At 45.5% G+C, this 15,092-nt stretch overlaps 1 protein-coding gene across 2 annotated transcripts in view; it reads left to right on the forward strand.

Moving 5' to 3' along the window:
* Positions 1–9,372: 9,372 nt before the first annotated feature.
* LOC141052010 (cytochrome P450 2C8-like) overlaps positions 9,373–15,092 on the forward strand; it is a 51,310-nt gene continuing 45,590 nt past the window's right edge. Inside the window, exons 1-2 of one of the 2 annotated variants that reach the window (XM_073549177.1) lie at positions 9,373–9,720; positions 14,715–14,877. In XM_073549177.1, the coding sequence (XP_073405278.1) occupies positions 9,538–9,720; positions 14,715–14,877 (346 nt within the window). In that variant the 5' untranslated portion in view covers positions 9,373–9,537. The remainder of the gene's footprint in view (positions 9,721–14,714; positions 14,878–15,092) is intronic. The other variant, XM_073549176.1, reaches the window with a different exon arrangement.

A 15,092-nucleotide genomic window follows, 5' to 3' on the forward strand; every position in this document is an offset into this window, starting at 1 on the left:
GTCTACATTTCTACCAAAAATGAGGAAGGCTGGTGGAAGAGGCCGTGGAATTGGGCGGGGGTTGGCAGCTGGTAATGATGGTGTTGGTGGTGGATCTGATGGTAGTGGCAAGAGCAAAATAGGACCGAATGCAGGAGGTGTTGAGCCTGCGTCATCGTCTGGCTACATAAGGCCTCGAAAGCTTAGTTTTCTAGGAGTTGGCAATCCGCTTTTAAAGCCAGAGCATCAGGAAAAAGTTTTGTCTTACATTGCTGACTCAGCCTCCAGCTCTATCGCCTCCTCTTCTTCAGTTGTAAAAAGTAAAAGCACTGAGTCGTCATTGGAGGCTCATGTTCATGAACCACACCTTTCCTTGTGTCCTTCACCCCAACCAAGATTGAAGGATGACGCAGGCCATACTACTGATTACTCCATGGAGCTGTTTTCACATACCATGCCTGGATTATCAAGTCAAATGGTGAATTACCCAGGCCAAGATGAATCTGACATGGAGTGCACTGATGCACAGCCGCTGATGGATGATTCTGCTGGTACATTCACTCAGAGCACTACATTGTCTTCGCAGTGTACAGAGCCAGATTCTGACCCTGATGAGACTCAGGTGCCCCTTCCCGCACACTATACCACCATACACGGTGACACAGAGGAAGGTGCACATGACATAGAAGAGGAGGTGATGGATGACCCAGTTGTTGACCCAGATTGGCATCCATTGGGGAAGAGGGTGCTGCTTCCAATAGCTCAGATGAGGAGCATCCACAGCAGACATTGACATCGCAACAGCTGTTATCTGGCAGGCCTGGAGCACTCCAAAGACAGGTTCCAAACATCAAAAGAGTTGCTGGACAGCTTGTCCAGAGGGTCAAAAGATCACAGCGTGCTAGGCCGCAAAATGTCTGCCAAAGTAGGAAGAGTGCAGTGTGGCACTTTTTTGAACAAAATCCTCATGATCAGGCCAAGGTTATCTGTAAGAAGTGCGCAAAGACCTTTAGCCGAGGGAAAAATCTGAAAAATTTGAATACCAGTTGTATGCTTAGACATTTAACCAGCATGCACTTGCAAGCGTGGACACAACACCAAACCTCAAGTGCCACATGTGCAACTGATCACAACGAAGGTAGTCATCAACGCTACATTGTTTCCCCCACTGTAAGCCCACCGGTAAGCACAGCAGCAATTGTTGAGGTGTCGTTGCAAGGCCATAGCAGTCAGGGAATCCCACTGTTATATCAACGAAAGACTGATTCTAGGCCATCAGAAAGAACACCAACTCCATCACCATCATCAACCCTCTCTCAGTCCGCCCTGTCCACCGCTACTTCCACCATATGCAGCTCTCAAGTCCAGCTCACCCTCCCAGACACTATGAGTAGGTCAAGAAAGTACTCAGTCTCTCATCCGCGTACACTGGGTTTGAACGCCCACATTGCCAAACTAATCTCGTTTGAGATGATGCCCTTTCGGTTGGTGGAAAGCACAGCTTTCCGCGAACTCATGGCCTATGCAGTACCACGCTATGACCTACCCAGTTGCCACTTCTTCTCTCGCAAAGCCATCCCAGCCCTCCACCATCATGTGAAAGACCGCATTTTCCATGCACTCAAGCAGTCAGTGAGCGGAAAGGTGCACCTCACAACTGACGCATGGTCCAGTCGGCATGGCCAGGGCCGTTACGTGTCCATCACTGCGCACTGGGTTAATGTGGTGGATGCAGGATCCACAGGGGACAGCGGTGGTGGGAGTGTGCTGCCTAGCCCACGGTATAGGAAACAGTTGGCTGTAGGCGTTCCACCCTCCTCCTCCTCCTCCAGAAGCGAAAGCTCGTCCACAGAGCGCAGTCGTACGAGCACTCCATCTGCAGCTGCCACTGTTGCACACGAGGTGTCCCCCTATCGAGCAGCTAGTGGAAAGCGTCAGCAGGCTGTGTTGCAGATGATGTGTTTGGGCGACAGACATACCGCCGAGGTGCTGGCCGAGTACTTGAAGCGACAAACTGAGTCATGGCTGGGCAGTGTACATCTTGAGGCAGGCAAGGTAGTTAGTGATAATGGCCGTAATTTTGTGGCAGCCATAGCCCTTTCAAAACTCAGCCACATACCTTGCTTGGCTCACACCTTGAACCTGGTGGTGCAGTGCTTCCTCAAAAATTATCCGGAGTTAACAGCCCTGCTCCAGAAGGTGCGAAGGCTGTGCGCGCACATCCGCCGGTCGCCTGTACACTCCGTTCATATGCAGAAGCTGCAGCGATTGCTCCACCTTCCCAACCACCGCCTCATTATGGACATTGCAACAAGGTGGAACTCCACCCTGCACATGGTGGAGCGGCTGTGCGAGCAGAGGCAGGCCATAATGCATTTGTGGGAGGATACACGGCCAGGCACTTTGAGAGCAGACATGGAGTTGACAGGTGTGCAGTGGACGAAGCTGAAAGACCTCTGTAAAGTCCTTCAGTGTTTTGAGGAATGCACACGGCTGGTAAGCGCAGACGACGCCATCCTAAGCATGAGCATCCCACTTATGCGTCTGCTCATGCAAACTTTGACGCACCTTAAGGAGCAGGCGTCTGCAGCCAATGTTGATGAGGAGGAAGAGGAGGAGGGAATCCTTGATGACATTCAGCCATTGTCTGCTCAGGGACCTCTCCTGGACGAGGTGGAGGAAGAAGAGGAGGAGGAGGATGATGATGGGGATGATTACTTAGGGGAGGAGGATGCATCTCGTGGGGCAAGTGAAAATGTTGGCGTGGCAAGGTCTGGTACAGGGTTTGTGCGTGACTGGAGGGATGTGGATTTGCCAGAAAGTGCTCCTCCAACCAGCACTCGCAGTGCATCATTGACACCGGGAACATTGGCCCACATGTCAGATTATGCCTTGCGGATCCTAAAAAGGGACCCCCGCATTGCCAAAATGATGAACGATGACGACTACTGGTTGGCCAGCATCCTGGATCCACGCTATAAAGGCAAATTACAAAACATCATGCCACAGGAGAACCTTGACCTAATATTGGCTAATAAACAAGCAACTCTGGTAAATCGGTTGCTTGAGGCATTCCCAGCACACAGCAGCGGTGATGGTTCTCACACGAGCCGTACGGGCCGGGGACAGCTTGGCAGAGGTGTTCGTGGTGCACACAGCAGAAGTGGCGTTGGAGACAGGGGTTTCATGACAATGTTGTGGACTGATTTTTCAAATACCGCTCACACAACTGGTAATACTGCATCGATGGAAAGTGACAGGAGACAGCAGTTGTCAACCATGGTTACAAACTACTTTTCCTCCCATATCGATGTTCTCCCACACAGGTCATTCCCCTTTGACTATTGGGCCGCTAAACTGGACACCTGGCCTGAATTGGCACAATATGCCTTACAGGAGCTCGCTTGCCCAGCTGCAAGTGTGCTATCGGAAAGAGTCTTCAGTGCAGCTGGATCAATCCTGACAGAAAAAAGGACCCGTCTGTCAACCCAAAATGTGGATGATCTAACCTTCATTAAAATGAACCATGCATGGGTTTCCAAGGATTTTGTCCCACCTTCCCCTGATGACACATAGGGTGACAGAAAAATGGGTTGCTTTGGTCCACCTCTTCCTGGGACTTGACCTATTTCGCCTTTTGCATCAGCTGAATGTCCAACATCAACATATGCCACTTTCTAAAACTCCCTAACTGTGCTGCCTCCCCCCCCATGGCCGGGGTCACCACCTAGCGCACGACACCGTGCGAGTGCCGTTGCCCTGGACAGGTGGGTAGGCCAACTCTTGGGCGCGGGCACTGGCACAGGGTCCCTCATAGTGCAATCAAGTGTCTCTGACGGTGGTGGTGCACACCCGCCATCAGACACACCGCTGTACTATGAGGGGCCCAGTGCCAGTACCGACGCCCACGAGTGGGCCCCCCTTGCTTGGGCAGGGCCCCAGCATTTGCAATCTTTACCTCTCCCTGCTCCTCCGCTGTGTAATCTGGGCCGTCAAATCCATACTGTGCCTGACACCGTCTGAGCCTGCCTCCTGAGACATATATTTTGAATGTGTACGCTATCCATACATGTTATCCGGGGATACGATACCCTTTCAAACCTTTGTGCAATCACGTGCAATCCATACTGGGCCTAACACCGTCTGAGCCTGCCTCCTGAGACATATATTTTGAATGTGTACGCTATCCATACATGTTATCCGGGGATACGGTACCCTTTCTAACCTTTGTGCAATCACGTGCAATCCATACTGGGCCTAACACCGTCTGAGCCTGCCTCCTGAGACATATATTTTGAATGTGTACGCTATCCATACATGTTATCCGGGGATACGGTACCCTTTCTAACCTTTGTGCAATCACGTGCAATCCATACTGGGCCTAACACCGTCTGAGCCTGCCTCCTGAGACATATATTTTGAATGTGTACGCTATCCATACATGTTATCCGGGGATACGGTACCCTTTCTAACCTTTGTGCAATCACGTGCAATCCATACTGGGCCTAACACCGTCTGAGCCTGCCTCCTGAGACATATATTTTGAATGTGTACGCTATCCATACATGTTATCCGGGGATACGGTACCCTTTCTAACCTTTGTGCAATCACGTGCAATCCATACTGGGCCTAACACCGTCTGAGCCTGCCTCCTGAGACATATATTTTGAATGTGTACGCTATCCATACATGTTATCCGGGGATACGGTACCCTTTCTAACCTTTGTGCAATCACGTGCAGTCCATACTGGGCCTAACACCGTCTGAGCCTGCCTCCTGAGACATATATTTTGAATGTGTACGCTATCCATACATGTTATCCGGGGATACGGTACCCTTTCTAACCTTTGTGCAATCACGTGCAATCCATACTGGGCCTAACACCGTCTGAGCCTGCCTCCTGAGACATATATTTTGAATGTGTACGCTATCCATACATGTTATCCGGGGATACGGTACCCTTTCTAACCTTTGTGCAATCACGTGCAATCCATACTGGGCCTAACACCGTCTGAGCCTGCCTCCTGAGACATATATTTTGAATGTGTACGCTATCCATACATGTTATCCGGGGATACGGTACCCTTTCTAACCTTTGTGCAATCACGTGCAATCCATACTGGGCCTAACACCGTCTGAGCCTGCCTCCTGAGACATATATTTTGAATGTGTACGCTATCCATACATGTTATCCGGGGATACGGTACCCTTTCTAACCTTTGTGCAATCACGTGCAATCCATACTGGGCCTAACACCGTCTGAGCCTGCCTCCTGAGACATATATTTTGAATGTGTACGCTATCCATACATGTTATCTGGGGATACGGTACCCTTTCTAACCTTTGTGCAATCATGTGCAATCCATACTGGGCCTAACACCGTCTGAGCCTGCCTCCTGAGACATATATTTTGAATGTGTACGCTATCCATACATGTTATCTGGGGATACGGTACCCTTTCTAACCTTTGTGCAATCACGTGTAATCCATACTGGGCGTGAGAACGGCTGGCGAGCTGTTAAGCAAGCTACAGCACCTGTGGTTTGCACACGTAAGTTTTTCATTTTTTCAGGAATGACGGTTAGGCCTAATTCCGGAACTGCAGTTGACCTGCACTTACTGGGAAATCATTGTTCGCGGGTAATAATTGTAATCAGTGATCCCCATCACTAACGTTGTTCAGCGGGTTATCTGCACCTGTAAGCGACAAACGCTGGCCTTTTCAGTGTAGCGCACATGCAGCCACGGACATGTAAGGGCATGACACACCAGTTATTGGCCAATCTCATGTTCCAGAGCCTCACGTGTCCCTCTAGTAAGCCGGACTCGGACCGCGGGGCATGACGGAGTCTCGTTCGTTAACGGAATTAAGCTTGCAATGTGTGCATCTGTTCTGTAGCTGGCATGGTTGAGGTTTCCCAGGTGGAGTCGAATTTAACCGTAGGCTCTACTCCTGGTGGTGCCCTTCTGTATATTCCTTTAAGGTTCAGCTTTGCAACCATACTGCCCACGTAAAACAAACACTTTGCCTTCATGAACGCTGTTTGGAGGGTCATGACTCGTGGGAATAACGCCGCCCAATCAGTTAACCTGCTAGAGAGATCCTTCGTTGCTCCCAAGCATGACATCACACTCCCTAGGAGGAAGGTAATGCCACTGTGGCGACCGTACTCCTGGGGGCGACACAAGTGCACTGATGCCCAGCCACTGCTCGATGAATCTGCTGGTACATTGACCCAGACCACTACATTCCCCTCACACGCTACACGGCCTGAATCTGACCCTGATGAAACTCAGTTTACCCTTCCCATATACAGTTCCATCTTACACGGTGACAAAGAGGAAGCTGCAGATGAAAGTGCAGGTTCGGCCCACCCGCCATCAGACACACCACCGTACTATCAGGGGCCCTGTGCCAGTGCCGTCGCCAACGAGTGGGCCCCCCCTGCTTGCTCAGGATCACAGCACTTGCAAGGTTGAAATACTGTGCAGTGAGATGGAAGATGGGGACGACGAGGAGTCCAGACTAGTACAGGGATTCCCTAGCGAGGAGACTTATTTGATTGTTTTCAATGTTGGGACAGCAATTTTTGGGGAGCACGTTACTCTGGAGAATGATAGATGGGGCCCACCATACACTGGAACATTCCAAAGGTGGACATCAGACACTGGAGCAGCATTTACAGGGCCCATTATACACTAGAGCATTAGAAATGGGGCCCATTATGTTTGGAGCATTATTTGGGCCCATAAGACAGTGGAGCTTCATCCATGGGGACCAACATATACTGTAGCATTATGTGGAGCTCATCATATACTGTTTCAAACATTATATGGGACCAATGATTCTGTATGGAGAAATAGATGGGCCTCGTCATGAGATGTAAAAAGTGAAGTATTTTTCATTGTACTATACCGCTATTTCTCTGCCGTATCGGAGCATGATCATTGATGATTTGTGGTATGTGTTAAAGGGGCGCTCTTTCGCCCAGGGCACATGAAAACCTGCAGCCTGCCCTCCCCCCCCACAACTTTAGCCAAATAACCCCCATTTTTCAGTGCGTAACTTGTATTATGAAGTTAATTAAGGTTGACAAGCTTAAGTAAGAAGAATTGATGCTTTTGGCATTCAAATGGGCACTGTAGGTGTGTTTCCTGTCCTCCTCTCACTGCCGACTTTTATTCCCCATTGACTTACATTGGGTTTCGTGTTTCGGGACGACCCCGACTTTTCCCTATAATCGGACGATCTTGCTCGACCCGACTTTTGGAAAAGTCGGGTTTCACGAAACGAAACGCGACCCTAAAAAACCAAAAGTCGCTCAACTCTACTTGTGACTACTGGAGTCACTCTCCTTTTTTATCTCATTAAATGGTGGGGTAGAGTCAAATACAAGGACCTCGCTTTCCACCTCTTCCGCTTATGATTGATATGCAGTTTTTTTGTTACAAACCATAATTCCATAGATATATATTTTGGTGAGATAAATGGGTCAATCCTATATATTTGAAAATCTCCTCGGTTATCAGAAAATCTGTTCAGTAACCATAGAGCAGGGGAGGAGGAGAATCCAGCTGAAGCATCCCCACCTAAGTTTTGGTCTGTGAGAGGGGTGGGTGTCATGTCTGATTTCCAGAGCGCTCTGACATCACACCAAGATGAGACTGCCCTCTCTGCAAGCACTGAGAGCGGAAGTGTTGAACAATACAGATGTATCTCTGCCCTAGGCAAAAGTTTAAAGTAGTGCCTCAAATGCTAACATTGTAAGATCACACAAACATTTAGGTTACATTACATGAGCAGGATGCGGATACAGTTGGCAGAGGGGCCTGGAGCCAGTGCTCCTCGCACTGTGGCCCCCATATTCAGGGGCCTTGTATCGGCCAGCGAGTCTGCCACTATTAGCAATACGCAGGGGCGTTGCTAGGGTCAGAAAAGATTGGGGACCCAAGCCCCAAGACAAAGAGTTGGCCCCCCAATCCCCTCTTAATTTTTTTTAACACTGCAGATAACACAGTGATAACTCTCTGAGAATAAATAATGTAGTAGATGTTACCTGCAGTCCTATGTAACACCAGAGATAGCAGTGATAACTCTCTGAGAACAGATAATGTAGTAGATGTCACCTGCAGTCCTATGTAACACCAGAGATAGCACAGTGATAACTCTCTGAGAACAGATAATGTAGTAAATGTCACCTGCAGTCCTATGTAACACAACAGATAGAAAAGTGATAACTCTCTGAGTACAGATAATGTAGTAGATGTCACCTGCAGTCCTATGTAACACCAGAGATAGCACAGTGATAACTCTCTGAGAAAAGATAATGTAGTAGATGTCACCTGCAGTCCTATGTAACAACACAGAGAGTACAGTGATAACTCTCTGAGAACAGATAATGTAGTAGATGTCACCTGCAGTCCTGTGTAACACCACAGATAGCACAGTGATAACTCTCTGAGTACAGATAATGTAGCAGATGTCACCTGCAGTCCTATGTAACACCACAGATAGCCATAGTGTTTCAGAGTAAGACTATGTTCACATGCAGCAATTTTTTCAGTAGCTAAAATCTGTTCTATTGGTGGTAAAAATGTTGCGTTCAAAACACCTGTTTTTCAGCTTGTTTTGTGGTGTTCTTTACACTTTTTTTCAGCTTTTTTTTTTGGAGTGAGGATGTTTGCTTTGTCTACAGCATGTTTAAATCGTAGTTCTCAAAGGGGACATTCTTATTCTTGATGGACACTGTATATACCTTCTTCCTTTTTGTATTTTTAATAGTTTTTAGATGTATTTTGTTCTGTTGTCAGTTGTCCAATGAAATTCTCTTTACATTATGATTTTTCTGAGCGTGCACTGATATTCAGGTCGGCTTCTTCTCCTTTGCCCTACCTCTAATCTGCAAATGATGGAAAGATGGAAATATAATTTTCAAAGCATTTTGAATTATTCAGTATGGAGTATTAGCGCCTCATGCAGAAATGCTTTCTTTCTTCATTTGCTTGTCATTAACATGTTTCTCGATCTGGTCATTTTCATAACTCTCCATGAAAGCAGATTTTTGCTTGTTCTTCCGATGATCGGTGGAATATTTCGAAATGTTTACATGAGCAGAATATCATCCCATATAAATGGGTGTTCACTCTAATTCTACTTCTTCTACCGTTTACGATTGATACACAATTTTATGTTCCAAGCCATAGATCCAGGCAGCCATATTACTCATATTTAGGTTGCGATAAAGTACTATATTTTAGAAGGAACCTCAGAAATCAGCAAATCTGTACAGTAGCCATAGAGCAGGGGAGGAGGAGGACCCAGCTGCAGTATTCACCCATCGCATTGTTTGATTTCCAGAGTGCCCTGACATCACACCAAGATGAGACTGCCCTCTCTGCAAGCAATGAGAGCGGAAGTGTTGTACAATACAGATGTAACTCTGAACTTTGCACACACCCAACTTCTTCTCACTGATTACATGTTGGAAGGAACATCGCATATAAATACATAGAACACAGTACAGACGGAGCTGTACTCAGCGGTAGAGGTCGCGGCTCATGATGGCTCTGAACATTGCGACAACGCTTCTCCTGGCTACTGGAGTCACTCTCCTTATTTATCTCATCAAATGGTGGGGTAGGGTCAAACAGAAGGACCTACCCCCAGGACCTACACCTCTGCCCATCCTGGGGAATATGTTTCAAATCAGCAACACGGAATTACCACAGTCATTAGTGAAGGTAAGATTACGACCGACTGTACCTGCTGTTTAATCGTCTGAAATGGGGGAATAGAGAAAAAGATCAGCTCACCAATCCGTGAGTGCACGGGATCCCAATTCCAAAGGAGAGGCAGTCCAAGAATAGCAGGTGATCCAGCACTTCAATAAAATGTAAAAGTTTTATTTCTTCATTTTAACCCCTTCGCACCTGAGCCTGTTTTTGCCTTCGTGACCGAGCCAATTATTTCAATTCTGACCAGTGTCACTTTATGAGGTCATAACTCTAGAACGCTTCAACGGATCCTACTGATTCTGACATTGTTTTCTCATGACATATTGTACTTCATGATGGTGGTGAAATTTTTTAGATATGATCTGCGCTTATTTGTTAAAAAAATCAAAATTTGGCGAAAATTTAGAAAATTTTGCAATTTTCAAACTTTTAATTTTTATGCCCTTAAATCAGAGAGTGATATCGCACAAAATAGTTAATAAATAACATTTCCCACATGTCTACTTTACATCTGCACAATTTTGGAAACATAATTTTTTTTTTTAGGAAGTTATAAGGGTTAAAAGTTGACCAGCGATTTCTCATTTTTACAACAAAATTTGCAACACCATTTTTTTTAGGGATCACATCACATTTAAAGTGAGTTTGGGGGGTCAATATGACAGAAAATACCCAAAAGTGACACCATTATAAAAACTGCACCTCTCCATGTACTCAAAACCACATTCAAGAAGTTTATTAACCCTTCAGGTGCTTCACATGAATGAATGGAATATGGAAGGAAAAAATAAACATTTAACTTTTTTTCACAAACATTTTACTTCAAAACCATTTTTTTTTATTTTCACAAGTGTAAAAAGAGAAAATGAAACACAAATTTTTTTGTGCAATTTCTCCCGAATACGCCAATACCCCGTATGTGGGGCTAAACCACTGTTTGAGCACACGGCAGAGCTCAGAACGGAAGGAGCGACGTTTGACTTTTTCAATGTAGAATTGGCTGGAATTGAGATCGGATGCCATGTCGCATTTGGAGAGCCCCTGATGTACCTAAACAGTGGAAACCCCCCACAAGTGACCCCATTTTGGAAATTAGACCCCCCCAAGGGACTTATCTAGATGTGTGGTGAGCACTTTGAACCCCCAAGTGTTTCACTAAAGTTTATAATGTAGAGCCGTGAAAATAAAAAAAATCATTTTTTTTCCACAAAAATGATCTCTTAGCCTCCAATTTTTATTTTCCTAAGGGTAACAGGAGAAATTGGACCCTAAGAGTTGTTGTCCAATTTGTCCTGAGTACGTTGGTACCCTATATGTGGGAGAAAACTACTGTTTGGGCACACGGTGGGGCTCGGAAGGGAAGTAGTGACGTTCTGAAATGCAGACTTTGATGGAATGGTCTGCGGGTGTAATGTCGCGTTTGCAGAGCCCCTGATGTACCTAAACAGTGGAAACCCCCCACAAGTGACCCCATTTTGGAAACCAGACCCCCCAAGGAACTTATCTAGATGTGTGGTGAGCACTTTGAACCCCCAAGTGTTTCAGTAAAGTTTATAATGTAGAGGCGTGAAAATAAAAAAATCATTTTTTTTCCACAAACATGATCAATTAGTCCCCAATTTTTATTTTCACAAGGGTAACAGGAGAAATTGGACCCTAAGAGTTGTTGTCCAATTTGTCCTGAGTACGCTGGTACCCCATATGTGGGAGAAAACTACTGTTTGGGCACACGGTGGGGCTCGGAAGGGAAGTAGTGACGTTCTGGAATGCAGACTTTGATGGAATGGTCTGCGGGCGTCATATTGCATTTACAGAGCCCCTGATGTACCTAAACAGTGGAAACCCCCAATTCTAATTCCAACCCTAACCCCAACACACCCCTAACCCTAATCTCAGCCCTAACCATAACCCTAACCAAAAACCTAACACCAACACACCCATAACCTTAATCCCAGCCCTAGCCCTAACCCTAGCCCTAACCCTAACCCTAACCCTAGCCCTAACCTGTGTACCTGCTTTTTTTTTCTTTACTTTTTTTTATTTTTGTGAAAAGATCGCTGCCCTGCGATCTGACTCATAGTAACGCCACTTCTCCTCTGATCTCACACTGACAGATGATCAGAGGTGAAGCAGCGTTACTATGTGACATGATCGCTGCCTGGCACATAGTAACGCGACTTCTCCTCTGATCTCACAATGACAGATGATCAGAGGAGAAGCAGCGTTACTGTGTGACAAGATCGCTGCCTGGCACAGCTGTGCCAGGCAGCGATCAGCTGTGCCAGGCACCGATCTAGTCACACAGTAACGCTACTTCACCTCTGATCATCTGTCAGTGTTAGATCAGAGGAGAAGCCGCGTTACAATGAGTGAGATCGCCGGGAAACAAGCAGCTTTCCCAGCGATCGCTCCCATTGGCTGCTGTGACGCTGACGTCATCAGGACCTGAACCAATCAGGTCTCGATGACGTCGGGGGTCCCAGCATGCATTGTGCACCAGGATCCCCGCGTTGTAAGGTATGTGGGGGTCCCGGGGGGCACAAAACCGCCGACAGTAGATAAACGTCGGCGCTGCACAAAGCCCAGCAAGCGCCAACGTTTATCTACTGTGGGCGGTCGGGAAGAGGTTAAAAGAATATTTCTCAAAAAAAAACAGTTGGACATCACCAGTATAATGGCCAAAAAACATATTGAAATGGTTGAATTCAGTTTTTAACCTGAATTATAGTCTCTACAAGGACTTTTTTCCTTGTATGTTTGTGACATTCGCTTTTAAAATGAAATAAAAGTTTTCCATTTTATTGAAGTGCTTGATCATCTGCTATTCAATCGTCTGAAATCAGACGGCCATAAACAGCGACTAAGTATGCATACTTTTATTTCTTAGATTCTATTTATGTTCTTGGAAAAGGAAAATAGGGAGAGGGTGATTTGAACTTTTGCATCTGTACCATGTGTATGCACGTGGCGCTCATACTCAATGCAAAACAAATCAAATTGTTTTCTAATTTATATTCTATTTCATTTATTATTTGGATATGATTAACATATCTATCGATCCTGTGATTTTCAGAATTCCAAGACTTGTTTTTTGGTGTTGCAATTTTAAGATAGCAATATTGAGGAGTCTCATCAATCATCTGAAGGCTTCTCCCTGACACATTGGAACGACAGATCAGCTCTGCTGATCAGCACCTAAGCAAGCCTTCATCTCAAGGTCACCCACCTTGAGATACATAACGATCCTTCAGCATCATATACCCATTACCACAATGGATATGCCTGTAGGCCCATCCTGGGACACCCACACAGCGCCCCCTAGCGGACATAGTGGTCACTGCACCACAATATATATATATATATATATATATATATACTGTATATATACACACACACTGTATCAACATTAAAATTGCAACATCAGAAGGAGTGAAGGAAAAGTCGTGAAATTCTGGAAATCACATGATGGATAGACATGTTAATGATATGGAAATGAGGAAAAAAAATAGAACAATTTTTTTCAAAACTTCTCGATTTATTAAATCTGGAGTATAAGCGCCTGATGCAGAAATCCCTGCACTTACAGTCTCAGCAGCAAACAGTGAGAATATTAATTGTAGTCTGAGGATTGTTTTGCTGCTGAATGCACTTGGGTACAAATATCGTCAAGAACAGCTGCTGGCAGCTTCCTGAGTAATTACCGACCACTGATGTCCCAGATGTGCTCGATGGGAGACTAAAGATTCTGCAGGCCATAGTAGCAGGATTAGTCCACACTGGTTGAAAATGGAAATCTGAGCTTAGATCCCCGACACTTGAATGAGTTTGCCGAATGCTGAGACTGATGTAAATTATAACACTTGTTTTGCTGTCTAAAATTAATAGTGACCTAGATCCCTTAAAAGCATGCCATTCACAAAGTGTCTACCACTGGATCCATGAGCCATCAGCAGTTATCTGTTGCATTGGGTTTTCGATGTGACTACAGCACCCTGCAGGATCAATGAAGCATCACATAATACTATTTCAAAAGGAACCTGTCAGCATTTTTATATCTTAGGCTGGATTCATATTGCATTAGGGGAGTGCGTTTAACGCATCCGTTACATAGCGGCATTAACGCTATGTAACGGATGTGTTAATGCACCCACAGACTGCTATAGACGAGCACATCGCTAACGCATGTCATAATCGGCATGCGTTAGCGATGTGCCGTCAGTCTGTGATGGACCCTCAGACGCGGTCTGCAGCGTCCGAAGGTCCGTCACTGCTAGTGCAGATGAATCATCTGTTCTAGCGGGATCGCATAACACGATCCAAAAAAGGAAGTTGCGCTTGCGCCGTCCGTTTAACGCATACTTTGAACGGACTGTCCTAACACAATGTGAACCTGGGCTTAGAAATCACCTTTGAATGCATGTAAATAAACTTCCTACAACACTTTTATACTCTCATAGGTGCTCATGCATACCTCTGAAAAAAATTGTTTTATTCACGTCCCGCGCTGCATGCAAATTGTGCGGTCCGGTCCAATGGAAGAGTCCAGATCACACTCATTGCAGCCCCAGCCCCTTCAAATGCCACCTTTTCTAAATTGATGGAAGTGGATGACTTCTCCTGCATCATCCACACAATGCTCGAAGTCTCACACCTATGTCACTTCCTCTCTTGCTGTTCAATAGGGCAGAGTTAGGCACAACTGCGCGGGACTCTGCCCTGTGTGGTTGATGTAGGAGATATCATCCACTGCCATTAACTAAAAAGAGGAGACGTTTGAAGGGACTGAAACAGCACTGACCGCGATCTATATTTGAATGGACTGCACATTTTGCATGATGTACGGTACGTGAATTAAACACTTTTTCTGAGGTATGCTGGGACCCCTATGAGAGTATAAAGGGGTTGTGGGAACCCCATTTACTGTTGAGCACATTTCTTATATATTCATGTGAAAATAGCCAAAATTGTTACATACATCATTTTTTTCAATATCTCTATAGCTCAGCCAGACATATGGACCTGTCTATACCATCTACTTTGCAAACTTTCGGATAATAATACTGATTGGCTGTGATGCTGTGAAAGAAGCATTGGTGGACTACAGCGATTCATTTAGTGATAGGGGAGACACAGGATTTGGAGAATTTTATTTAAAGGATTTTGGTAAGGAATATTTAATCAGAAAATGACCCACTGTCTAATTAAGGTGTATGTGTTACATGAATTCTTTAAAAAGTTGACTTTCTTTTCAAATCACAATCTTTATACCAAAAAGCTAAATAGAAATCTTGAAATTAAAATAGAGAAAATAGAAATGCAAAAAAAATGCGGGTGCATAACTGTTAACACCCTCTTATATTTGAGGATGTGCTTGTGTT

The sequence above is a fragment of the Dendrobates tinctorius genome, unplaced genomic scaffold (genome assembly GCF_039654945.1).
Source record: "Dendrobates tinctorius isolate UK_male_01 unplaced genomic scaffold, ASM3965494v1 ptg000158l, whole genome shotgun sequence".
Classification (NCBI taxonomy): Eukaryota; Metazoa; Chordata; class Amphibia; order Anura; family Dendrobatidae; genus Dendrobates; species Dendrobates tinctorius.